The sequence below is a fragment of the Apus apus genome, chromosome 15 (assembly GCF_020740795.1).
Source record: "Apus apus isolate bApuApu2 chromosome 15, bApuApu2.pri.cur, whole genome shotgun sequence".
NCBI lineage: Eukaryota > Metazoa > Chordata > Aves > Apodiformes > Apodidae > Apus > Apus apus.
The window spans coordinates 9734205-9759768 of NC_067296.1; the positions used below are offsets into that span (position 1 = coordinate 9734205).

The 25564-nt window shown below is 38.8% G+C and overlaps 2 protein-coding genes across 5 annotated transcripts; one reads left to right on the forward strand and one right to left on the reverse strand.

Moving 5' to 3' along the window:
- Nucleotides 1–239: 239 nt before the first annotated feature.
- Nucleotides 240–24942, forward strand: RTF2 (replication termination factor 2). 2 transcript variants are annotated; one of them, XM_051633387.1, is made up of 9 exons: nucleotides 240–374; nucleotides 1032–1126; nucleotides 1213–1306; nucleotides 1737–1876; nucleotides 2869–2947; nucleotides 18975–19088; nucleotides 21058–21112; nucleotides 21192–21284; nucleotides 22943–24942. In XM_051633387.1, the coding sequence occupies exons 1-9, from the start codon at nucleotides 306–308 to the stop codon at nucleotides 23137–23139; spliced, it is 936 nt and encodes a 311-aa protein (XP_051489347.1). In that variant the 5' UTR covers nucleotides 240–305; the 3' UTR covers nucleotides 23140–24942. The 2 variants fall into 2 exon arrangements, with proteins under 2 accessions (XP_051489347.1, XP_051489348.1); XM_051633388.1 differs by having other exon boundaries at nucleotides 22946–24942.
- On the reverse strand, nucleotides 7994–15313 carry LOC127391092 (beta-1,3-galactosyl-O-glycosyl-glycoprotein beta-1,6-N-acetylglucosaminyltransferase 7-like). 3 transcript variants are annotated; one of them, XM_051633379.1, is made up of 6 exons: nucleotides 15263–15313; nucleotides 14895–15010; nucleotides 12309–12434; nucleotides 9912–10943; nucleotides 9355–9450; nucleotides 7994–8587 (listed from the first exon to the last, which is right to left on the reverse strand). In XM_051633379.1, exons 4-6 carry the CDS (start codon nucleotides 10885–10887, stop codon nucleotides 8361–8363), a joined length of 1299 nt encoding a protein of 432 aa, XP_051489339.1. In that variant the 5' UTR covers nucleotides 10888–10943; nucleotides 12309–12434; nucleotides 14895–15010; nucleotides 15263–15313; the 3' UTR covers nucleotides 7994–8360. The 3 variants fall into 3 exon arrangements, with proteins under 3 accessions (XP_051489339.1, XP_051489340.1, XP_051489342.1); XM_051633380.1 differs by lacking the exons at nucleotides 12309–12434; nucleotides 15263–15313 and having other exon boundaries at nucleotides 14895–15251; XM_051633382.1 differs by lacking the exons at nucleotides 12309–12434; nucleotides 14895–15010; nucleotides 15263–15313 and adding an exon at nucleotides 11729–12293.
- Nucleotides 24943–25564: the final 622 nt, after the last annotated feature.

The window sequence follows — 25564 nt, forward strand, 5'->3', positions numbered from 1 at the left end:
GCAGCCCCCCCAGAGTGGGGGTCCTGGGGGGGGGTCCTCCCGGGAATGACAAGGGGGAGCCCCCTGGGGCGGAGGCGGCGGCTCCTCCCGGCGCCGGGCGGGGGCGCTGCGGCCCCTCCTGCGCCGGGGCGCCCTCCGGCCCCGCCCCCCGCGCTGCTGGCCACGCCCCCCCGCGCTGCTGGCCACGCCCCGGCGGCCGGTTGCTATGGAGCTGCGATGACGCTCTCAGGGCGCGCCGGAAGTGCTGCGCTTCCCCGGAAGTTTGTAGCGGGGCGCGGAAGCGTCGGGCTGAGGGGGGGGGCGCGATGGGCTGCGATGGCGGCACCATCCCCAAGCGGCACGAGCTGGTCAAGGGGCCCCGCAAAGTCGAGAAGGTCGGAGGGGCCGGGGGAGGGCGGGGGGGGAGCGCGGCCGGGGCTGTCGGGCCGGCTGTGTGAGGCGCGGCCTGGGCCGAGAGGCCCCGCGGAGGCCTGGGCAGCGCTGCCCAGCCCGGAGCGGCTGCGGGCTGGGGCCCGTGCTGCTGGGGCTGGCAGCTGGGAGGAGAGAGCCCTCCTGCGCGGCCCTGCGCCGGGCTGCGGTTGCCGCCGGAGGGTGGCTGCGCCTGTGATGCCGGGGGTACCTGCAGGCCAGGTCCCTTTGTCTTCTGGAGGGCGTTTTGGACACAAGTCGTTGTGCTGAAGGAGCGGGGCTTAGGGGCCTCCTTCACCTGGGGATACAGCGTCTGCTGGTAACGCTTTTGGTAGATGAATAGTGTGACCAGGCCTGGTGGTGTTGAATGTGGCCGTTTCTGCACTCCACCTGCTTGCATTTTGGACGTTGCTTGGGCTCTGCTTAGGTTGTTTGAAGGTAATGACTGTACAGTGCCAGCACCGGTACAGGGAGGGAGATAAAGATCAGGAAAGATAGCAGAGCAAGTGGCAGACAGATACTTGGAGATCCGATTAATGCTTCAAGTGCTACCTGACTTAGTGTTGAAATGAACTGCAAATACAAAAGCAAATTTAAAACGTGAGGATTTTTTTTCTCTTCAGGTTGACAAGAACGCGGAGCTCGTTGCCAGGTGGCGCTACTGTGCTCTGAGCCAGGAGAAGCTGCGTCGCCCCATCGTAGCCTGTGAGCTGGGCAGGTATGGATGCCCCTGGGAAGACCCCTCTGATACAGAAAAGAATGTTATGGGAATCAAATATGACCCCTAAAAATGTTATGTTACAGGTTGTATAATAAAGATGCCCTCATTGAGTTTCTGCTGGACAAGTCACCTGATAAAACCCCGATAGAAGCTGCCTCCCATATCAAGAGCATTAAGGTAAACAGGTTGTGTCTAATGTTAAAGTGTGCCATGGGAGCTGGGACATGCTGCAGAGCCTGTTTGCTGGTGTGCTCACTGTGTATTAGGAGTGTTAAAATTGGAGGAGGGGAAACTTAGGCTAGACATTAGGAGAAATTTCTGTACTGGGTAGGTGGTGAGACACTGGAACAGGTTGCCCAGGGAAGTTGTGGATGCTCCCTCCCTGGAAGTGTTCAAGGCCAGGTTGGACAAGGCTTGGAGCAACCTGGTCTGGTGGGAGGTGTCCCTGCCCATGCAGGGGGGTTGGAACTAGGTGATTTTTAAGGTCCCTTCCAACCCAAACTATTCTGTGAAGTGGTAAAGCACAGTGAAAAAAAACCTTAGGAAATGTTATAATCACTCAGGAATTGTTAATAAACTACTTAAGGCTTGCATTTGTATCTTGCAGAATGTCACAGAACTAAACCTTGCAGATAATCCAGCTTGGAGTGGTGATAAAGAGAGTATAAAAGGTGACAAATATGATGACATCCAGTCTGCACGTTTCATATGCCCTGTGGTGGGACTGGAAATGAATGGAAGACATAGGTCAGTATGTTTCTGGATTTTGTTTTTATAAATACTAAGCTAAACTGAATATAGAGCAAGTAAAAATGTTTGAGTCAATAATGTTGCAATTCAGGTACTTCCTCAAGCCTTTGTGGGAAAGATTTGTCCTGTCAGACGAGGGGGTTGATGAGACTGCTAAGGGTCCTTTCATTTCACATTCAAGAAGAAAGATAAAAAGTTAAGCCTTTCCTAAATTAATGTATATATGTAATAAAGGAGTAGAGGGCAATGCTTGTAAAGAATAAGTGCCCTACAAGTTATTTGGGGGCTAAGCCACAGGAAACTGGTATGGGCAAGCAGAAGGGGGTTAGATGAGACTTCCCTGTGTGTCACATCAAGCAGTTCTGCCTCTCCCTGTGCTAGGATCAGAATGGAGGTGGATTGTATGTCTGTTCTAATCCTGCAATAATATTTGGGTTTTATTGGGCTGAGGAAGGACATTTCCTTGCATCCTGGTTTGGGCAAATAAGCAATTTCTTTTTCTGTTGAGTGAAAAGAGGCCAAGTTCACAGCTTGACAGTTGCAAAGTCCTCCTTCCTGCAGATAGTGATTAGCTGGGAGATAGTTAAGTGGAATTAAAACAGATTGTGGTGATGATTCCAGAGCAGCCTGTGTAGACCTATAGCAGAGGTACAAAAACATCTCAAGGGCACCTGTCCTGCTGAGATTCCTTTGAGAGATCATCATAAACCCATGCTGAATTATACTGAGAATGAAACAAAAAAATGCATGGTTTGGTTTAATGTATCAAATAATTGTTTCATTCTCTTCTTAACACTGTGCAAATGAGTAATTACCTACTTAAAGGTACTGGTACCTTGATTAGCTGCAAGAATTGTAAAGAGAAAGTAGCTGTGTCCTGCTGGCCCATTACAGCCCTTTTTCTGTGCTTAATCCTGCTTCTGTGCAGATGTATCTCTTAGACATAGGGTTTCTTAAAAATGACTGTATGTCTTGTCTTTCCTATGAAGGTTTTGCTTCTTGAGAAACTGTGGCTGTGTGTTCTCTGAACGTGCTCTCAAGGAAGTTAAAGCAGAAGCTTGTCACAAGGTGAGTTTTTGATTTGATAAAAGATACAATATATTTGTTCTAAGCAAGACCTGTGAAAGAAAAACTCTTTTGGGAAGTTGTTGCAGGTGATGTGCAATATTGTTAGTTAAGTTTAGCCTCATGTTGTGGCTTTCAGTGCTAATGTTGTTCTGGAATGCTGGTTTAGTCCTAATGACTCTGCTTTCCTGTTGGCAGATACTGATTGATGCTGATTTATTTTTAATGAAGTTTTTTGTTTGCATGCAATTTTTTGTTGATTGGTGGGTGTAACATGATTGGTAAATGCAGGAATTAGATGTTTTGTCCATGGTTTGGCCGGTCTGATAATCTTATAAAAACTAAACTAATCCCACATGTTTTCTGGATTTTTTTAAAAATCAGTTTTTATCACAGGTTCCTATTTACATGCAGCTGTTTCCACATACATGTGAACTCTTCACAAGAGGATGTTTCTAGAAATAATGAAGTGGATATAATATACTCTAGTCTGTTATCTTTTCATTACTATATTTTCACGCACCAAGACAATGGTAACTAGCTGGGAGAACATGTTTTAGTCCACATTTCCTATTTTTTAAGTCAGATTGTTAGATTTTCATATATATACTGATAGTGTTCTGTATTCAGAATCAAGAAGAGAACCAGAACTTTTCTAAACAGGATCATGAGGAAGTGGTTGCCAAGCTTTCTGGTAGCTAAGATTTTATTTATATCTAAAGCACGAATTACCAGGATTTCCCCAGCACTTCCTGTCTTTATGTGGTAATGGGGCACAGAGTAACATGAACTAGAACTAATGAAGAAGAAAAAAATAAAAATGAAGTGTTGTGCATAGTACAAATGCTGGGATTAGAGTTTTTTATTAAATCAATAGAATCCTCTTCTGATACATGACACGCTCTTTCAAAAACTGTTTCCAGTACAGAGTGTTTGAATGTTGTGGATTGCCATAGGTGTGTTTCTACTGGTGCTAACTGCTGTATTTAAAGAATTATAATATGTTTTTTCAACTGAGATCCAACCTGTGGGATCCATGTGAGCCACAGCATTTATTTTTCGTGACCTTCTGCCTGCCAGTATGTGCCCAGATACTGGTCCCTGCGTGCCCCTGCCGTGCCTGTGTGTGTGGAGGCATTGTTACACGACTTTAGAGAGTGACATGATGAAAGTAGGTCAAAAAGAATCACCCTTTATTTGCTTGTTTACTCTATGTATCCAGTCTTTGTTTTCCTCTGTCAGAATCTGTTTTCACTTTATCTCAGGGGATGAGGTTTGTAACACGGATACTGACAAGTGAGGTGCCAGTCTAGGAGCTGTGTGGCAGTTCTTTTGCCCACTACTGTGAAATTCCAGAAAGCTCTTCCAAAATAAGCTGTTCTTGTGTATTAATTCTGCATATGATCCTACAGAGCAGTCTTGGTAGTCTGCTAAATTGTAAACAGCTACAGTTTCCCAAAGGACTTTGTCACACAGATGCTGTTATGATGCAGTGAAAAATTCTCCAGAGAACACAGATACCCAGCAGCCCAAAGGAGTTCTGCAGGCCTTATCTTCATGTGCTTTAAACTAGAACATCTGAGCTAGATCATGAACATGTATTTATACACTGCAAGCTGTTGTGCTTCATGAAACTTTGGGAACTTGCTCTCCTGTGCTCAGGGCAGAGGGGTGTCCCTTCCAAGCATTCTGGTTTATGTTGGAGAGAGAGCCTTGTAGATTAAGAGCTTGGGACAAATTTTGAAGCTTCTAACTGTGTAGACTGAAAAGGCTTGTGAAAGAGCTTTGTCTAAGAGCAATTTTTGAATACAAATACATTTCAGACTGGGTTTTTTCACAGAACTGTACTTTGAGCCATATTTTTGAGATTAGGTACAGTAAGAAGAGAAAATTTAATCTATTGGTGCAAAGTCACATGCTAAAATGTGCAGGGTAGGATCAGCAGAAGAGAAGCAACATTGTTTTCAGGTAACAAAGATTGGTGATGTGTGTTCTGAAGCAGAAGCCCTGAAGATCTGGAGTTTTCTGCTTCCTGTTTTTCAGCAAGAATTATATGGGACATAGAAACTGTCAGTTTAAAATTTGCACTTTTGCATAGGATGTTCTCACTTATTTTCATGTTTAATTGTCCACCAGACTATTAAAAGGACAAGCTAGATGTTTCTGCTCTTTCTTTTTGTATTTGATGGGACCTCAAAGATTTTGAGTTAGTGCTGATCTGTAAATTTTGGTGGTGCCCAGAGTGATTCAGTGTTTTGGAACACGTGTTTCAACTGGCTGCCCAGTTCTTGCATGGGTCAAGACTTTGGAGTCTGCTTGTTTGGAAGTCTGCTATATATAAAAAATATGCTTTTAGAAATGATGGAAGAATAACCTAGCGGTGTGCAGCATCTGCTCAACGTCACTTTTGCAGGGTTGAAAAAGGCACCATTACCAATTTTTGATCCTGGCTCTCCTGTCTAAGAAGTTACTATTGGTATAAGAACAGTATGCTAGAGGTGGTCTGGAGACAGGAGAGTGGCTGTTGAATCTGTGGTGAAAGTCCTTCTGGGAGTCCAGGTAGTTGCCCTGGAAGTTAAAGCCAAGATTACATTTTAAAATGTAACTTCTAGTATCACTGGAAAGTTTGTTTTGCAGTTGTTTTCAGAGTAAACAGACTAATACACACTTGAAATAGTACTCCAGGTATTAAAGTCTGTGCCATATAAAGCACTTCATCAAAAGTTTAACTTAGATATAGAGCTATTTAACATGTGCCTCCGGCTTTTTGAAGCAGGATTTATGTGTACATCTTTCAGATACAGAGTTAATGTATGTGCAGTATGTTAGAGAGCAGTGTTTCCTTGAGCAAGGACACACTGACACTGTGCTCCTGTATCAGCAGTCACCAAACACAAGTAAACATTGGATGCTGAGATCTAAAAGTTGTGATTGATCTACTCACCACATGAAAACACGTACAGGACTTCATGAATGCTCTTTCTGTATGTTTAAGTATTCTTAGCTTTCATAGTTTTATTAATTTTTTACTGTTGTTAGAAGTAAAAAATCTTTCAAAATTTTAATGTGATTATGGTCACTCAGAATAATGAGTAGAATATTGTTTCTTAATTATTGGGAATGGAGTGATTTAATTATGAATTTCCGGGGGGGTTTATATGTGTAAAACTCTTTAAAATTCAGTATCCTCTAAGGCAGAGGGATTATGCTCCAGTGCTCTTCTTGGATTGATGTGGGTAAAGTCATACCTAAATTGTATTTTAAGAGGGGATTTTGTGCAGATTTTTTCCCAGTTTGACTGGTCCAGTTTCTGCAAAACAAGCCCGTGTTCTCTACCACCTTGCTATTGAGTTGATCCTTTCAATTCAGAAGTCAACCATGACAATTGTTCTGTGTGATGGTGACAAATGATAAAAGCTGGATACTGGATGTGCTGCCATGACAGTAACAAGGAGCATTCCGTTCAGATTTTAAAAGACAACATGGTGTGGATAAATGCTGGCAGTGTCCTGCAGTGGAGTGGGTGTGGCTTGAAGAGAAATTAAGTATGAATATTTCTATGATGAATACATGCCAGAGACTTATTAGCTCCAGTAATGGTTTTCAGAGGACTCTCAGCAAGCTCAGTGTGAACATACTGCATGGCTTTTTTTTTTTTTTTCTTCCCTTTATTTTCCTCCACAAAAAAAAAGCATCTCCAGCAATATTTAGCCACAAGTCCTGGATAATACATGAAACTGAGTACAGGCCTTAGGGTTGAGTTTGTAAGTTCTGTAAATAAATAGGGATGAGACGGACTTTCTTTAGGTTAAAGTTCAGTTGAAAGAAATGATGTTTCCAAGAAATTTGTGTGGGAAAATAAGCAGTACAGTTCCAAGAACCAAGGAACAAGTTTGTAACAAGAAACTTTCATACTATTGGTAGGTCATTTGTTGATTCATTTGATTTTTTTTGGGGGGAAAAATGCTTAATCTCCCAGTCTGTTTTCTTGTAAAAACTGAGTAATATTTTGTGCACACATTGAAGCAATCTACGTTGCTTCTAGATTTTCATAATTTGTAGTTTCTGATCAAGTAACCAGAAGATATTTTATTAGTTCCTATCAGAATTCATGCAAAATAATTGGTAGTTTATTTGAATTTACTGGAATTAAATTTTAATCTGCATTCTTGCCCAAATACTTCGAAAGGAGGATGAACAGTTTGAAATGAATTATCACAGTTCAGGTTTTTCCTAGTCTCTTTCCATCAGCAGCACCTAACTAAAGACTGTTGGAGACAGGGTGGAGTGGTTAAATCTCATGGCAGAGTTGTCATCCTGTATGAAGTACCATCACCTATAGACTCTGTCTCCTCAGATTCCCCCAGTCTTTTTGTTTTCACAAGCAAAAGGATTAATTCGAGAGTCCTGCAGAAGAAAGAGCAGCTCTTGCCTGGAAAAGGGCTGGGTTCTTGTTCTTTTTTTTTTTAGTTACTGTTCCCTGGTTTCGCCTGTGTTGTGTGTTGAAAGCCACTTCCTTACGGTAGAACAGCCAGTGCTGCGTTTGATCTGTAGAGGGTTAGGGAATGAGAAGCTTGTCCTGATTGCTGCTAGGTCTTCTCTCCAGTTGCTGCAGACTGTTGCAATGTTCAGGGAAGTTTTGTTTCCCTCAGTGAGGTACACTGGGATTGAAAGATGGCTCTTCACTTGTCTTCCTTTGTTCCCTGGCCTCAAATTTCCCATGTCTCCTTGCCCTAAACTCTTGCAGAGACTCAAAACGGGGCACTTAAAAGTCACCATGTGTTGCAGCACCCCTGCTACTGTTACTGGCACACACACCCTATTCATTAGGAGCAAAGCCTGAGCAGTGCAAGAGTGATGTTGCCACGCTGCACAATGAAATTAGAGATGTGTCTGGCCATGGGCAAAAAAAATAAACCACCACACAAAAAAAACCCCAAACCCGTGTATGAAACTGGTTGTCACTTGCTTATCTACAAGCTTTGTATTTGAAGCATGAACTTAATTATTCAAAATAATCTAGTTCATAAGACATACAACAGACATGACTTTAAATTGTGCTCTTCATATTTTATCTTTGATCAGTCATTGCATCCATTTTATTGTTTTCATACCAGTTAGTGCTTTTTTTTGTTGCAGACATGAGGAATATATATGTTTCCAGTTAAATAAGTCACTTTATTATGAACTTCCCCTTGTCTTCAGCAAGTTATAGATTTAGACAAGTAATTTTCATTGAGAATCAGCCTATTAGCAGTTGTTGCTCTTTATCTTACGGGAATAAATAAAACCTGCTTACTCCACTAGTACAGTCTTGTGCTTACCCTCATGCTGTAATGCACAGAGTGAAGTTTATGGCTAAAAATGTTAATGATTTCTGTTGGTGTTTGAACACTTGTTTAGATGTTAGCTAAACTCAAACATTCAGCTTCATGTTGAAATAGTTCTCTTCCTGAAACCGCCAGTGATCTTCGACCGGCACCTCTGCCTGGTGCAGCACCTTCAGCCTGTACCGTCTCTCCAGGCACTCTGTAACAAGTGGGTATCTTGCAGGCTCAAATTTGTTGGCAAACAAATGAGGTGACTCAATAATCCACTGCAAATCCCCTAGTCCGTAAACACAAATGTCTCTGATGTAATGACCTGCAAGGACAAATTGAAGGTATCTGAGGGCAGACGAAAGCTGAACAGAATTATTTTTTAAAACTAGTTTCACTTTGTAGTGTTATGAACAAAAAATACCTTTTGATTTCACATAGAGCATAACTCAAATATGTCTGGAGAATAATGCTAGATTTTGGAATATAAAGGCAGGGTTTGATTTTGTATTTTGCTCATGATGGACATGAGCTACCTCCAGCTGCTTCACTGACTTGTCGCTCTGTTTAATACTGCATCTTGTAGTTGGTGGGCAGGTTGAAGTCCTGATCTATCTGGATACCTGTTTAACCATGCAGTACTTCACTGTGCTCAGTTTATACAGTTACATAGTTAATTTTTTTTTTTTTGCCTTCTTTCCATATGGTCAGCACTATTCTCCTTTTTTATTATTGTTCAAATTGAAGAGATGTCAATCAATGTTGATGACAGTTTGTGACCAACACGCTTGTCAAGTAAACCCTCTGCTCTTCACTGAAAACTGGTCAGGTTAATGCACTGGTAATTGGAGGTTGAAAGAGTGGTTGTCAGTACATGGGTACTGTGACCATCTTTGCAAGAACAGAGGCTATTTAGACTGGATACAGTGCAGTAATTTAGTAGGATGGCTTGCTCGTTTATTTGATACTGCCAAAATAAAGTATGTATGACCACTGTGCACACTGAATAGCTAGCTTAAAGCATAATGCATGGTTTGCAATGAATGCTAGTCAGCAAATCACATCTGTGTTCGTGATCAAACTTCACATTACCTTTGCAGCCTTTGTGTGTGGTTCCATCTTGATCTTTCCATTTAATGGCTCGTATGTTTCCTTCCCAGTCTGCATTGGGTGTAGCCCCTGGAGCATCTATAAAAACATAAGGTTCTGATAAGATTTGTTTCTATTTATTACAGGGAAGATTCTCACTGTTGAATTATTTTAAATGTAACCACATTAAGTAGTTATTTACATCACAAAAACAGGCATCATTCTTAGCTTTATTGCTTTTCTCTTTCTCGAGAGCATGAACTTCTCCATAGCAAAAAATAAATTACTTTTTTTAATCACCACTTTTGTAGCTTTGTAGCTAATGATCTGCACCATAAGTAGTATTTCTCTGGCATCAAGCTTTGTTTCTCAGCCTTCTGAAGATGTGACTGTTTGACAGGGCTGCATCAAGGCTGAAGAAATGTCCATATTTATGCAACGTAACTCAGTTAAGTGGTGGTGTTAAGCTCTGAACTGGAGCTCACTAGCTCAGCGTGTCAGAGGCCTCAGAATGCTGTTGGTCCAGGAGTTACTCACAGTAGAAATAACATACATCTTACCATTTAAACGATTCAGTGTGACCCAGTAGTGTTCATCCGGGCTGTACGTGTCTCTTGACCATTCAAGCAAATCTTTTGCACGTGCATCAGTCAATGTAAACTCTACAAATTCTTTAGTGAGTATGTAATAAGCACTACCAAAATATATTGTCAAGTTATATGGAGGCTTAGCTTTTATATTCTTTGTCGGGTACACATACGACACTCCAGAACGTATATATTCTCTGTAACTAACCTGTGTCCTGTGTTTCATGTGAAGTGGTTGCACTACCCCAGGAGTCATATTTTTACCATTCCATTTACTTTTGATGTATCGTATAATATCTTTGTTTGTTTTAATGGGATAATCTTGACCACATAAATTAATAACGTAGTTCCACTGAATTTTGGAACGCACTAGATCTCTCATGCAATTAATATCAGCTTGTAATCTTGAAAATCCTGCATAAACAACATTTTCTCTTTTTGAGGAAATAAAAATATTTGTAAAGCAATTAACAAGGTTTTGTACAGCAGCCTTATAATCTTTGGGTGACTTTGCATCCACATGTATGCAGTAAACATTCTGAGGCATATAGATAGCTCTTAGAAGCTTTACAAACATCTCCAGCTCCTTGTGAATTGTGATAATGTATGCCAATGAGAAATTTCCTTCTTCATCTGATAGTGGTCTGGTGATAAAATGCAGAGTCTTCAAAACCATGGAGCAGTTGCACGAAGTCTGAATGCAGCTGAGTGGTTTAGGTTGGTAGGTATTCTGACAGAAGTTTCCAATTTTAAAGGCAGCAGTTTTCCCCACAAAAAGAGCTGAACAAAGTTCATCTGGGTAAAAACCACACTCTGCTATATTTGCATTAAATCGTTGCTCATTTGGCTCTGTGAAAAGTGTATCCTTTAGGTAGATAAAAGTGTAGATGAACATACAGACAGCAATGCACACTAAAAATCCTGATTTTGTTGCATCAAGTGGGTTCATCTTCTATTTTCCAGATAGTGTCTTCTCATTGTAGTTTGTATAAGCGTTCAGATTGTCTGAAAGGAAAGGTGAGATAAAGAGAGGGAGAGAATGTTTAGACCTTTTTTTAATAGATTACATGCTAGTCATGTATATTTAAATGTTGAGATTACCCTTTCCAGTTCTAGGGGACTGTGTGTGCCCTTGTGCATGCTGCAGTGTACTCAGCCACTGGCAATGGTACTTGGAGAGCCATGAATCAGTCTTTCTAGGACAAAATTATCCAAAGAAGCCAAAATGGCTTTTTTACACTTTATTACTTAAGCAAGTGCATGCATAGCACATTGGACAGGTGTTTCTTCTACTCTGAGACAAAGTGAGTGCCACTGGGTGGGTCCAGTGCTGTAGGTTAGTCAAGGTCTAGGTTTGGAATAGGGAAGATATGTGAGCACTGGGTGCTCAGGGAGAGCTGCTGCTCAGATTTCCTTAAGGCCTGGGAAACCTTAAGTTCTGTTAGAGGACCAGAATTCAGTAAATTAAATCAGCAGAAAATTTATTAAATAAGCAAAAGGAAGAGACAAAAACATAATCCACAAAATACACTGTTTTTTATCCTTATAAAGTCAGCAAACGTTTCTAACTCTGAGAGATTTATTTTTTTTTCTCTCTGACATCTTTGTATTAGTGCTTTGGAAAATAAAACATCCAGACAACACTCACTTCTTATTTTTAGCATGTGTGCATATCCTGAGATAAGCACACACACTGCCAGTATTAGCATTCAGGGATAACTGTGTAGTTTCTATCAGTATTGGCACAGGAGTTTTTCCATTGTGATTGTTTTTTCTTTTCTTCTATATACCTTGTTGAAAAGGCAGAAGAATATGAGTGCAGCAGTCCTGAATCCCAGAGTAATTCCATGAAATTTATCCTTGAAGTATTTGCTATAGAACTTCCTAGAGAAAATTCCAGAGGAGGGGAAGGGTCCATCTACTGCCATTAAGCTTAATAGTTAAATTAAGGAAGATTTTATTTTAAAGAGAATTAGTTTTGTCTTATCAATTTGCTTTTAACACAACTAATATTTCTTCTGTAAATACTTCATGCTTTGTAGCTGTCACCATCATAATGTATTTGTTATTATGTATGAACAGAGAACAAGGGTATTTTTAGAAAGACAGTTTATTTATAGAAATACTATTGTGGTTAGAAAGCTCTACATTTTAATCAGAAAAGTGAAAAATAGATTTTTTCAATGAAAACTCAGTAAACATCTGTCTTAGAAGCTTGAAAATAAAGAGGGTGTTGTAGATAAAGTAGAAATGAGGCATACAATTTAAAAGCATTAAAAATACATAACTTGAACTGAGGGAATGGATGCTCTAGAATACCACAATTTTCAAATCTTATTAGGCTGTTGGGAAAGAATGTATTTATCTTACTGGTAAGCACTGGATTTCATGCTGGAAGAATGCCTCTTTTCCACTTAGCATTCCAGAAAGTGGAGCTGTGTTAGGTGGAGGGTTCATCCATTTTGCTCCTATGATCTGTCTGCAGTGCTCTTCAGTCTGCATTGAATGCACAGGCCAAAGAAAAACATTAAGAAATCAGGTCCCAGAAGAGTATTTTTATTTCTTCTCAGCTCCCAAAGGGATACATTTACTGGGTAAACAAGCATGATGTGAGTCTTTCATCCATTTTTACAAAAAACTTCAGCATATCTAATCCATGTCAACCTTGCAATATTATGCAGAAAGCAGGAGAAAAGGAACACCACTGAAAGGTGACAGCCAGGATTTTCAGAGTAACAATGAAAGAGACCAGAGCTGTAGCCTGCTACCTGCTGACTCCCAAGGCTGAGAATGTATTTGCATAAAGGCCATTATGTTCCCAACAGCAGAAGTTAGGGAGAGGGAGTGTATTAGGGAAGCACTAGTTTTTGTGGACCTGGAGTCTGAAAAACTATTTTATTCTGGGTGAATAATTACAGGAGGAGCATTGAGGTTGCTCAGAATCAGTGAATGTGAGATGGTCTCTATGGGACATCCCATGGAAGGTTCATTCTGGACATCCAAATTACACTGAAGACACTGGGTACTTGGGAGTAGTATTTGGGGCTTTTACCCCAAAGACATGGACAGATGTAGAACATCTGAACAGAATGAGTGTGCTCATCGGTTGTTTGGCTTGTTGTTTTTTTTTCATTAAATACATCTTTGTGGACAGGTTGCAAAGGGTAGCTCCCTAGGGAACTAAGCTATAGCCTGTTAGTTTCATACACTGACATTTTTATTACCCTTCAAATAATAGCTTCCAGGGATGTTTCAGGTTGTTAAATGTTTACTGTGGATTTTTCCTACTGAACTGCATGGCATCTAGAAGCTGTATTTTAGATGGCAGCATAAAAGTACACAAAGTTCCCATTATCAGGTGGGAAGAAACAATTCAATTTTGAAACAATTACATGTTTCTGGGGAATGGCTAAATGATGAAGCCTTCCCTACCAGAACAAAATCTGACATCTTTCAGCCTCAGGTTATATTATAGGATGAAAGCATTAGCTTTCTGCTAGTGTTTCACCAGTTTTAGAGCTAGAATTGCAGCTGTTAGTCCCAGCATGTATGAAATTTGCCACTGAGAAGAATCCTCTAGCCCCTGAGCTTTTGTCTGGTTTCAAGGACAATGCTACCACATTTTCTCCTGCCCTTGAAGAGCAAGATGTCCTGTTGTTGACAAGATTCACTGTGCAGGCATAACCCAGTCTATGCCCATCTTACCTTTCAGTTTTGTTACACAAGAGGGTCATTATTGGTATTTATTATCAGAATGTCTCTGTGAAACTCAACCTTTTCCATGTTATGGATAACTTCGTAAATCCAAAGGGTAAAGTTGTCTTAATTTTTAGAAGTGCCAAGAGTAGTGTCTGACATTCTGTAGTGTCTGTTTGTGGGGATTTTCAAGCATCTTTGTGGCTACTTTTATAGATACTACTTAACAGCAAATTGTTGTTGTAAGCCTAAGCTCCTCCATTAAATTAAAGAGGTGAACTCTAGGGAAAACTGGAATTATGCCTGAAAATAAGCCTGTGAAATATCATCTCAGTTCAAAACCCCATTAGCTGTATACTTTGCTGTGCATTTCACAGGAACAAATCATTGTACTATTCACCGTTTATACCTACCATAGGATTGTGGAAGGCATCACTGCACCTCTAAATACTCTGTTTTCTGTGCTCTTTGTATCTGCTTAATATTAGAGAAAAGCTGGTTTGTATGTTGTCAGAATTCAGTGAAGCAAATGACTTAGTAATAATTTTCTACGAAAATTATTAAAAGGCTTAACTCCTTATTTCCAAATCTTTTGATATGCTTTTGTCTGAAAGGTGTCTACGTTGGCATCACTGTAGACATTTTATAAGCAAGACAAAATTCAGTCTTCTAAAAACTTCATGTTAAAACCAGTGCTTTTAACTGCTTTTTACTTGGCTTTCCTTTTTCCTTCAGTTTGCTGGGTCTGCTTCTGTCTTGTGACACACATTGACTAAAAGAACGGCTACATCAAAACCAGTTCATACAGCCTTAGAAATTTTAAATCATTCTTCCTTAAAAATACTGCATCAGCTTTATGGAGGTTTGCCTGTTCATCTTTGTTATTTTTCTCTGGTTTTCTGTTTGTTTTTTTCCTGCATAGAGTATTTGACCTCATAACAATTTAAAATCAATAATATGAAAGCTATTTCAACCAGTAAGTTACAGGGCTGTAAAAAAATTAAGTTGCTTGCATAGTAAGTATTCCCAAGTATTGTGGTTTCTGTGATACAGCAGTGGGAGTAGTGACCTCCACTCTGTTGTACATCTATGATAAAGTGATAATAATAAAAAAAAATTACCCTTATTGCAGGTCTGAGTATTTTTTCAAGTGAAATGATCTTTCAGAAGTAAAAATATTTGTCACTTTACAAAAACTAAAGCGTGTCGTGTGTTAGCAAAGCACCAGCAAAAACCCGAGTGACGTTAGTTCAGCCTTACCTTGCAGAGGGTTGGCCAGGACACGGCGGCGTAATGAAAATACATCGCGAGTCCCGTTGTCCTTCAGCAGAATTCAGACAGGGTTCTTCATCCTGTCGCCTGTGCAGAGAGCTCACCTAAGGGAAAGGGGTTAAACATTAACGTGAATGTTTTCAGTTAAGACTTCATCTGGTTTCCCGCAGTGCCTCGCATATTTATCCTGCAGTTCAGCGGCTGAAATGTCCTCTGCTTCACAGCCATGAGGGAAAACTTGAGCTCCTCCAAATTTCTGTTGCTACTCTTTGAGGCAGCCTTTGAGGGACTGAAATCAGACTTTGAAGTATGTGGAGTAGATGGCTGATGATTATAAATAGTATTTATTGCTTTACCTCAGAGGCTGTAACCTCTGCGCTGCTAACGGAGCATGCTGGATGATGAGAACTGGAAGGGAAACGAACCCTCTCCTCCTCCTCCGGGTCTTAACTGTTTGCCTGCTGAAACTTTCCGATTTGCAGCAAATAGGTGCTGCAGAGAATTCCCTCTGCTCATTTCTAGTAGCTGGAAGCTTAAAAGATAATAAATTAAAAATCTCCTTCTGAAATTGAATGTTTACTTTATTGCTACTTTTTTAAAGGTTCTTGGGGTTTTTAATAAATGAAAAGTTAACAGTTTAAATTAACTGGAATTGGGAAGCTTTGGGGTTCTAGAAACAAGTAAGAAGGCTGAAGTATTTTGGACATGTTCAGGTCAAAATAGTGTGTTGGTCAGAAATAAACAGAAAATCTCAAAGTAAATGAAGGCACAGCTGCAGGTATGGCAGATACAGAATTACCACTGACTTTAAGCTCTGTAAATAGAGGCTTATGCTTGGACAGTATTTTTGTAGAAGGTGCTGCAAGTTCTGAGTGAAAGTTCATTCTGTGAATTGGTGTGTGGGAGACTTCCAGCTCTTCCCAAGTCGTCATTTACTCTTTGCCCTATTGTACGTCTGAGTAGGGTGGCAGTGTCAAAAATTGTGTTCATCAAATCTTACATTACTGAACTTCTAATGATTGAACCTCTGGAAAAGTATCTGTCTAAAAACATGGTTAACTGTTAAAAGAGGCAATTGGCTCTTATACAGGAGCTTGTACGGCTGGTAAGTGAACAGTAAAATAGTCCTTGGTTAGCAGGATGTCTGTTCAAATCCTCTTTCTAAACACTGCACTGTTTAAGGAGGGATAGTCAGGTTGTGGTCATGTATGTTCCATAGTCTGGTGAGAATTGCTTTGGAAAAGTATTCATGTCTTTATGTATTTCCAAGTTATTATCTTTAGGAGGACTGAAGGAGTTAACTTACTGTTTATAATTTGGGAAAGAGGTTTCGGGTTTCTCGTAAGATGTTAAACTGCAACGTTCATGTAAGCATTTATATGAAAATATATATTTGCCTGTTGTTTATTTTTATTATATTAAGACTAGAGTGGTCCTGGATGGAACTGCATCTTAGATGCTGTACAAAAAATAAATAAATCACTGTCTCAAAAGTAGTTTGTAGCAAGAAATATTGTGCAACCGTTGCCTTATGTAGGTGAAACGTAAAAAGAATCTTTAAACTTCAGAATTCAGGAAATCATCTTGGACTGAGATTTCATTATTGCTTAAAAAAAAACAACCCTCTTGTATTCTCTTGAGAGAGATAAGAAGCTATCCTACTGTATCAAAATCACTTGAGATTTAAAATATCATAATTACTTGAAAAAGTAATTTTACAATTTCTTTCACTCCTAGTTTAAGGTTAAGAGTACATTTATGCATAAGCTAGTATGTCTTTTACATTCCCTAATACCTTTATTGTTCTTATAATTTTAAGGCTTCGAGTTGGGTTTTGTGATCAACTTTTGTAAAGTTGATGTTCTGTGTATGTATGTCTATACACATGGGATATGTTGGGTACCTAAATTAGGAGTATCAGACTGAAGATTTTTTCATCATACCTGCAAACCATTTCAAGAATTCCTTGATGCAAGCACTTTAAGCCATTTAGATACAAACAGTTTTGAACACACTTTTAAAATTGGACTCTGAAAGGGCTTTTAGACAGAAGTCAAGCTGCTTGTGCAGCATCTCCTTCAGTTCACATCCCACTCTTCTTCAATTAGAGATTGAATCTTGCATTCAGATCTGCAAGCTGCTGTTCTGATGCTTTTGTCTGTTTCAGAATAGTTTTCAATTTCAGTCTCATTTAGGAATGTCTTCTATTCAGGGTGCTGCAAAAACATCAAGAAACTATAGCAAGTACCTTCATGTCTACTTAAAGTCTCAATATAAATGAGATGCAGCAGGGGAGGCCCTGTGACACCCTTAAAACCTCTGTCTGAAGGAACAATCTTTCTGAATTTGCAAATCTAAAATTTCTTTATGCTTTTTATCTCAGCCTTTCAAAACGTTGAGATAAAAATCTTTCCTTTTTTTGTATGAAGGGATAATCAGCTTTTAAAAAAATCCAAATTAGGTCTGTGCTACCAACGGTGCTGGCAATTCAAAAGTGTTGCACCTGTATGAGGCAACAACAGATTGTAGCTATTGGAGTCAGTGAAACCTGGGAATGTGGAGTTGGTTCTGTGCCTGTAACTTGCTGTACTCAAAGTATGTTTTAGAATGGCTTGGTCTGGAATATAATCTGGCTGTTGTCATAGCAAAAAATTATCTGTTTCAGTTAATGGGAAGAAGACACTGTCTTTATTTCCTTTTTTTTTTTTTTTTTTTTTTTTAATACATTTCATTTTTTAAGAGTTCATCAGTTGAGCAGACTGCAGTCCCAAGTTCTGTGCATATGTCCTTTCATATGTTTAATTCCTACTGCAAATACATGAGTAACCTTTCAAAACCTTTGTTTAGAAAACAGAATAATGACAGAGGCCGGATTATAAACTAATCTTGCAGATTAACAGAAAGCTTCTGGATTTACTAAAATAAAACAACAACCAAAAAAAGGAAATTGAGATCTTAGAAAATGAAACATCATAGTCAATGTGCTAGCTTCAGCAAATGATTGAAAATGTGTGCTATGAAACATCTGTGTCTTCAACCAGAAAACAAACGGAATCACATTAAACACTTTACTTGCATTATCCAGATTAATTTATAAATGCACTTTGAAACTTCATAGTATTTAATAAACCAGATGAAGGACAATGAGATGGCAAGTCTGGGTTAATGAGTAATGCTACTTTTTATGACTCCATTTTATCCCCATAGTAATTTAAATAATAATAATAATTAGAAACAAACAAACAGGTTTTCCTGTCTAATTGTTGAGGAGAAAAATTCCTGGTGCTGTCTGCTCTACACAAAGAGGAATAACACCTTTGGTTGTTCTTAGTGTAGAGGAACTGCTCCCATCAGTTGCTGTTTCTTCTCTCACTGAGTTGAAAGGCAAATTCCAGAGCAGAATGCTGAGATCTCAGTCGAGTCCATTTGTAACTAAAGAAAAATTTAGAGGTACTTTAGTATTTTGTTTTTTAGCTATGGGGTTCAGAAAGTTGAGCAGATCCTAGTTAGGGCTACTTTGTTTATCACTGTACATTTTCTGCTAGGTAAAACAAGGAACCCATGGATGGAAAAATACAATGAGATCTTTTATTTAAGAAAAGACAGAATTAGTTAAAAGTACTGTCTGTAAGGGACTGCTAGTGGAATCAATATGTCATTACCATAGCCCTGTAGGGCTTTGAAGAAGAATAAAATATTTTCACATTTCTGAAACTCTTTTATAACTTGCTGTGCAGATTGATACGTGAGCTGCTTTTAAATGTGATTATCAAAAGTTCACAATTCACTAAAAAGATGAGTATTTACTTTCTTTTTTATGAAGAAGGATGCTGTCAATATTATTTTGCTCAGTGGTGAAAGCAACTGAAATTTTCCGTTTGACATTTTAGGTGAAATGATGCATTAGACTGTATTAAAAGAGAGAACTATTGGAAAAGAGACAATGACAAAGGGAAGGATTGGAGAGATCCTTAGAGCTTAAAGACAGTATTAATTCTAACAACTGTTCAACAGCATTAAAATACTGGGGGGGAAAAAAACTAGTTTTGTCCTTTTTTTTTCTTGAAGTGTGGTGTTCCCTTTCAAGAGGAAGATGTCATTATTCTTAATGGTACTAAAGAAGATGTGGAAGTATTGAAGAAAAGGATGGAGGATAGAAGACTTAAAAGTAAATTAGAAAAGGTAATTTTTTATACATCATTTAAAACAAAATTGAAAGAGTTCTTTTCTGTAATGCACTCTGCTCTGTGATCATACAGCTTTTTCTGCTAATCTTCATGCAGACTGGAGGATTTACTCCGTAACCTGTGTTGTACTTCAGTGCTACCTTTTAAAGTGATGAGATTGGATGCATATTTTGCTAATAGGATATTGAAGTTATAGGTGCTGAAACCGTCTTCAGCAACAGGCAGTGCACAGTGCTCTGAAAATCATACAGTTGTGTGCTATAATGTATGAAAGGGACAATGTGCTGGCTGTATTTTAGGTTTTTCTTGAAACAAAGACCTTGTATTAGTTAATTCTAGCAATGAGCAAAATCTTCTCTGTATCTCATGTGATAGTGCCTGTTTCATTGTGAGGGTCCTCTACTGGCCACAGCCAGAAATACAATACTGGCACACGTAGGCTCCTGGTCTGTTTCTAAGATCACTGCTTGGAAAATCTGCCATATTCTGTTGTTCCTGTAGTGCTGGGTGATTCCTGGTGATGCCAGTTCCCACCATCATGTTGAGGTCATATGTGCCCACGATGAAATTTGTGTAATATATCTTCATTAATGACAGGACGAGAGGAAATAGCCTGAAGCTGGGCCAGGAGAGGTTAGACTGGATGTTAGAAAGAATTTCTTTACTGAAAGAGTTGTTGAACACTGGAACAGGCTGCCCAGGGAGGTGCTGGAGTCACCATCCCTGGAAGTATTTAAAAGAAATGTAGATATATTGCTTAGTGACATGATTTAAGCACTGAACAGGTAAATTAGGCTATGGTGGGGGCATTTAGGTTATGGTTGGACTTGATGATCTTCAAGGTCTCTTCCAATCAGGATGATTTGATGATTCTATGATTCTGTGATTGTATCCTATATATGCATATACCTGTACTCACAAACAACTCAGAATTCAGATACCAAGACACTGGGAGGTCATTTTTCTTTGTAAATCCACCCGTAACAGGAAAGGTGGGAGCACCCTGAAGGAGTGTTTTTCGTGTATACTGAAGGACATCCAGAGAGCCAGGTCTGCTGTTAGAATAGTAACCCTCTGCCACCATCTCCTGGCTGAGCTTTGCAGCAACATGTGATGCAGCATTTTTTTTCTTTGAGCGTTCATCATATCCTTGGCAGCATGGGTTCTCTTAAATTTTATGACAGATTTAAATATATTTATTTTCTTTGAGTTTGTGTAGCTTTCTTGAAATGCATACACCATTCGGAATGTATACACAGCCATCTTTTGTGATCCTAATGCCAATGAGTGGTTTAATGCATCTTTCTTTCTCAGCTTGGCATTTACATAATGAAAACCAGAAATGGGATTCTTGTTGCTGTTGTTTTGTTTTTTGTGTTATTTAATCTGGACAAACATAAATTAACTTGAAAATCTGGTCCACAGATGCTTAAAAAAAAAAAATAGATTAATTATTTGCATTTTTTCTTCCCAAGCAGTCCTGCAACAAAGGGACCAGTTATTGAAAGTTACCCAGGAGGGATATTTTTATGAACTAAATAAAATTAAGTGGATCTGAGACGCAAGATTATTCTGAAAATTTTATTGAAAAATGTCTTTATGATTACTTTTAACTGTGTCCTGTTGAATGTTGAGCAATTTACTGTGCTGCCTTGTGGGTTCAGTGTCAGATTACCTTGCTGATGATAACACACCCCCTCTGCAAACTATACAAACCAAAATACTGTATCCAGACAGTCAGTTTTGGCCTGCGTGATTTCCTTGAAGGTGCCTTCAGGGTTGCCAAGGTTATTATTTTTCCATACAGAAATAATAACAAAACTGTGGAGCAATAATGTAAAAGGAAGAGTTCCACTGTATAAGACAGAAAAATGTACTAAATTTAATGGTCTGTCTATAAAATACAAGTTGGGATTTGTATATCCTTTCAGTACATTACCAGATCTCTGCTTGCCTTGTTTCAGAAATCAAAGAAGTGTAAGTCAGCAGAATCAGCTTCTCAGCCAGACACCACTGAAGGTAAGGTCACAGCTACAAACTGTGTGTAGCCTTCCCACTCCTGAGGCAGAGTCACGAGGTCATTTCTTTTCTTTCATAGATTCTCCAGGTCCATCCAAGGCTAAGAATGAAAAGGATGGTATCAATTCCAGTTCTGCGGAAAAGAGGCAGATTATCTTCACCAAAAGTTCAGGTTGGTGTTTATTCTTTAATCTAGATATAAAAAATGTGAACAAATCATTCTGCTTTGAAAACCATTAGAGGAGGGATCATTCCTAGTTGGTACCATGGATTTCAGAGGTGCTCAGGGACATGGTTTAGTGGTGGCCTTGGCAGTGCTGAGTTAACAGTTGGACTTGATGCTGTTAAAGGCCTTTTCCAACCAAAATGACTCAATTATTCTAATATTTTAGTTACTAATTTGCTGTGTGTCAGTGGGAGCAGTGGAATATAACTTCAGGATGTGCTGATGTACCTACAGTAGTCATGCAGCTGGGAGTAATCTTGGCAGTCCTTTAATCCGAAGGCTGGTGCCTGCACTTTAGGTAATATATATTATTTACAGTCAGTCTGAGTTTTGAGGTGAAGTATTAAATCCTGTACATTACAGCCACAGAAAAAAATCAATACCATTTATTTGAAGAATCTGAGAATAGTTAAATGATGAACTGTGGGTAAACTATGTGACAAGGTGGGAAGATTTCCATTTGAAGTGCTTTACTTGTCCCCTACTGTCTGTTTTCATAAGAGTAGACTTTTAAAAATATTTAGTTCCTGATTATTATAGGATGTTTAGGAACCTAGTAATTCCAGTAAAGTTTGATGTACTTTTCTTTTCCAAGACTGTAAAGGAAACTGTCAGGTCATTGGTTTGTTTCTGGCAGCAGTTGCATTGATGAGCAAGAGAGTGAGAGGGGAAAAAAAGAAACAGATCCATGGACTGAGGAATGCCAGTAGCATAGAATTAATTTGTGAACATGGCACCCTAAGGTTTCTGGACTTGCAGCATACATGTTTATTCTTTCAAATCCAGTGTTTGGTAATTCTTTCCAGGCAACTATTAGTGGCATTAAAAGCAGCATTCCACAAATATAAAAAGGGTCTGATCTATGATGATTTAGGGTTGCACATGGAATTCCCATGACTACAGGCAGAAAGCAGTTCAGTGCCATTTCAGACAGGCTCCCTGCTAGCTATTTACATGCCACTGTGCCTAAGTTCAACTAAATATGTAGAGTTTCTGCAGACTTCTGTGTAGTCATTTCTTTGCACAAGAGACTTGGCACATGCTTTTAAAAATGCTGCCCTTCAGCTTTGAGGGACATTAATTAATTGCTAAGAAAGAGAGTGGGGGGGTTGTAGCAGTGGATATAATACACTGAGGGAGATGGTATCAGAAATAGAGGGATGGGCACTTTCCTATCCCAAATATGAGATGGTGCAGACCATGGTGATTGGTCATAAATGACTTTGCGAAGAATAAAGGGAGGAGATGGATTCCCTGGGGACAATGTATCACAAGTTTAGCTTTTGTCATTTGATAGCTCATTTCTGAACAATACTTCAGGGTGGTGGAACACTTTCAAGTTTCTTTCTTAAGACTGGAGTTCAGAGCCATTTTTCACAAGTAGGAAAGAATTCCTCTCTCCAAGATTTCTAAATGTGTTTTGGGAATAAGTTCTAAAAGCCAGAACATGTTTGCAGTTAGGAAAGATGTTTGCTGTTGAGTACAATTATGGGATATATTTACGATAGCCCTGGAAAATATCTATACTTCATCTCTATATGCAGTCTTTTTTCAGTACTTTTACCAGTTGTTGTGCATGCTTCATTCTATTCCTTTTTCTTTAGCAGATAATGGAAATTCATCTGTACCAGGAAAAGTCAATAGGGTCAATAAGGCTGCTTCTACTACTACCAAGAGATCCATTGCAGACAGCGAGGAGAAATCTGAGGCATACAAATCTATTTTTACATCACACAGCTCAGCAAAACGTTCAAAGGAAGAGTGTTCCAATTGGGTTACTCACACAGCCTACTATTTCTGAAACAATGAGGAGCCTGATCCTAACATTCATCACTGCTTTCCTGCCCCAAGGCTTTTTCTGTACAACTCTGATACAGAACTTCTGTTGTCATCTGATGTTATCTGGAATTACTCAGTTTATAAACTTGTGAATAACTAATAAACTTGTGTTACTTGCAACTTCTGTTAGATAAGAAATAGATCAACAGGATCAATGTTGTATCAGCAGACCTCATTCTAAACTGATGGATTATTTGCACAAATTTTTTCCTTTTCTTATCCCAGTTGGATGCTGTCATTCTTAGCCACAGTAGCTGGTGTCCTCAGTAGTAGGAGTAAGGGTAGAAGGATCTGCCTTCTCTCATCTTCTGCTGATATTTACTGCAACTGCATTTATAGTTTTCAATGTATTAGTACAGAATTTCAAACTTTTCAAAACTTTCTGCAAGTAAAAAGAGCAATAAAGCTTTTATTTTGTACAAGGTAACTGGGCCCCCAGTAGAACTAATATGTCTCTTAAAGCTTCAGCTTTCAAGTAATTTACCTTTTGATGGAATACATGAAAGCATGATCTTGAAAATGTTTGTACAACGTTCTTGTACCTATAGTCGTAGCTTGTTTTCAGTACCCAGATATTCACTTGTAAATCATAATCTAGAAAGATGAGCCTGTAATAATAAGGCTGTTTTTTTCCCAAAAAAGATGTTGAGAGTTTTCTTTGTGGTTTTGTGTTTTAAAGTTAGAAGTATCAGGTCTGAGGTTTATTTCTTTTGTCAGAGATCAGCATATGCTAGAACAGAAGTATGAGTTCCCTTACTTTTTCTGTTGAAACAGTAATGTTGTGTGTACATTTCTGAGGAGCCATTTGCCATTTTGAATTTAGCAGCTTCCATGAGAATAAAACCATTTGCACAGGGTGAAAGGAAAACCGGTGGTGACAGAATAGGAGCAGGCAGATCGGTCACTGCCTGTTTGGGAGGAACTTTGGGCACCATTATCATGGGAGTTAACTCATTGGTGGATTGTGGAGGGAACCCTGCAAGGCTGGAGGTAGCTTCTCAGCACGTTTTACTTTGCAGGCTACTGAAATGTGCTGCTTTCACAGCATCTGCTGTGCACGTTGGTTTATTTTCTGACATAAAATCCTTAACAGCAAACAATTATTTGGCTGTTAATTGTTTTTTTACAGAAAGATGCTAAGCACAGTATATTGCTCAGTTACGCTTTTATATTTAAGCTTTTTATCCCTGTGACATTGATTTAAATAAAACTTGCTCTTGTCCTATGACCATAATGTTTCATGTTCAGTTGAACAGATACACAAGTGTTTATGTTGTCCTTGTTAAAACAACTTTTTCTAGGTTTTCCTCTGTCCCTATTATTCTTAGCTTTTTTCCAAGCACAGGAATCATTTTAAAATGTTAATATTCCATAGCAATGATTTAGTGGCTGAATATTTTAATACAATAATACCTACATTAAATGACCAGAGGGAGAGATGGAAGTTTTTTCACCTTTCTCTCTTAAAATATGCTTTTATAATCTTGGCACAAACTAACCAGAATAGAAATGCAGAATGTAGGAGGCTTTTAAAACCACTGCATGATGTTACATTGTTACCTTTGTGTGTGAAAGTGATTAATTATCCTCATAATATATTTTTTAGAATGTCCCCATTTATAATTGGCAATAGTTAATGGGAGATTCAAATGCTGTTTGTATTTCTGTGGGTGGTCTCCAGGATTCAAGCGTGTTGAATGAAACTGCTGGGATTTTATTATGATTTTGATAGATAAAATTAAAAATTGGCTTGTTGTAGAATTTATATGGTGGTAAGTATTTTTGCTTTCCAAAGATGTGAATGCTTGTATACATCACATCAAACAGTTTGAGGTTTACAGGAGCTTCCAGGAAGTACTCAGCCACGTTTTGTATGCGTGTCTAGTAATCAGCTTTATATTCTCTGTTCTGTATTGTTTTCCTCTTCATTATTATCCTTTATTATTTGTTAGTTACACACAACAGAATTGCTGCACTACAAGATGTACGACAGGAGTCTAATTCTGTTTTGACAATGTATGTTAAAGTCCTATTAGTATTTTATAGCAGTGCATTTTTTTCTTTTATTTAAATCAGTTACAAATCCTAAGGGAAAGTAACTTAATGCTGTTCATTTAGCTTAAAAAAATATGAGAAAATATAATAAGCAGCTTTGCTTCCCTTTTCTTGATAGTTTGTTAGGCAAAGCTCAGCCTGCAGAGGTGGAAACAGGCTTCCCTGCTCATTGAAGCACAATAGTTACGTTTTTCCATCTCATCTGCTCATCCATTAAAGTAAGTTCATGTCTACAACATGATTTGCTTAATTATTCTATTTATATATATATATATGTGTGTAAGAAACTATATATATTTGGATTTATTACCTGGAATTGATAGTTTGTGCTA

What these genes read in the sequence shown, in the direction of transcription:
- RTF2 (XM_051633387.1), top strand. Translation starts at nt 306, where the DNA reads ATGGGCTGCGATGGCGGCACCATCCCCAAGCGGCACGAGCTGGTCAAG. An exon ending in GAAATGAATGGAAGACATAG is followed by an intron (nt 1,877 to 2,868) that starts GTCAGTATGTTT and finishes TTTCCTATGAAG; the next exon opens with GTTTTGCTTCTTGAGAAACT. An exon ending in TCAGCCAGACACCACTGAAG is followed by an intron (nt 21,113 to 21,191) that starts GTAAGGTCACAG and finishes TTTCTTTCATAG; the next exon opens with ATTCTCCAGGTCCATCCAAG.
- LOC127391092 (XM_051633379.1), bottom strand. Translation starts at nt 10,887, where the DNA reads ATGAACCCACTTGATGCAACAAAATCAGGATTTTTAGTGTGCATTGCT. An exon ending in CACACTGAATCGTTTAAATG is followed by an intron (nt 9,451 to 9,911) that starts GTAAGATGTATG and finishes ATGTTTTTATAG; the next exon opens with ATGCTCCAGGGGCTACACCC. An exon ending in CACACACAAAGGCTGCAAAG is followed by an intron (nt 8,588 to 9,354) that starts GTAATGTGAAGT and finishes TTGTCCTTGCAG; the next exon opens with GTCATTACATCAGAGACATT.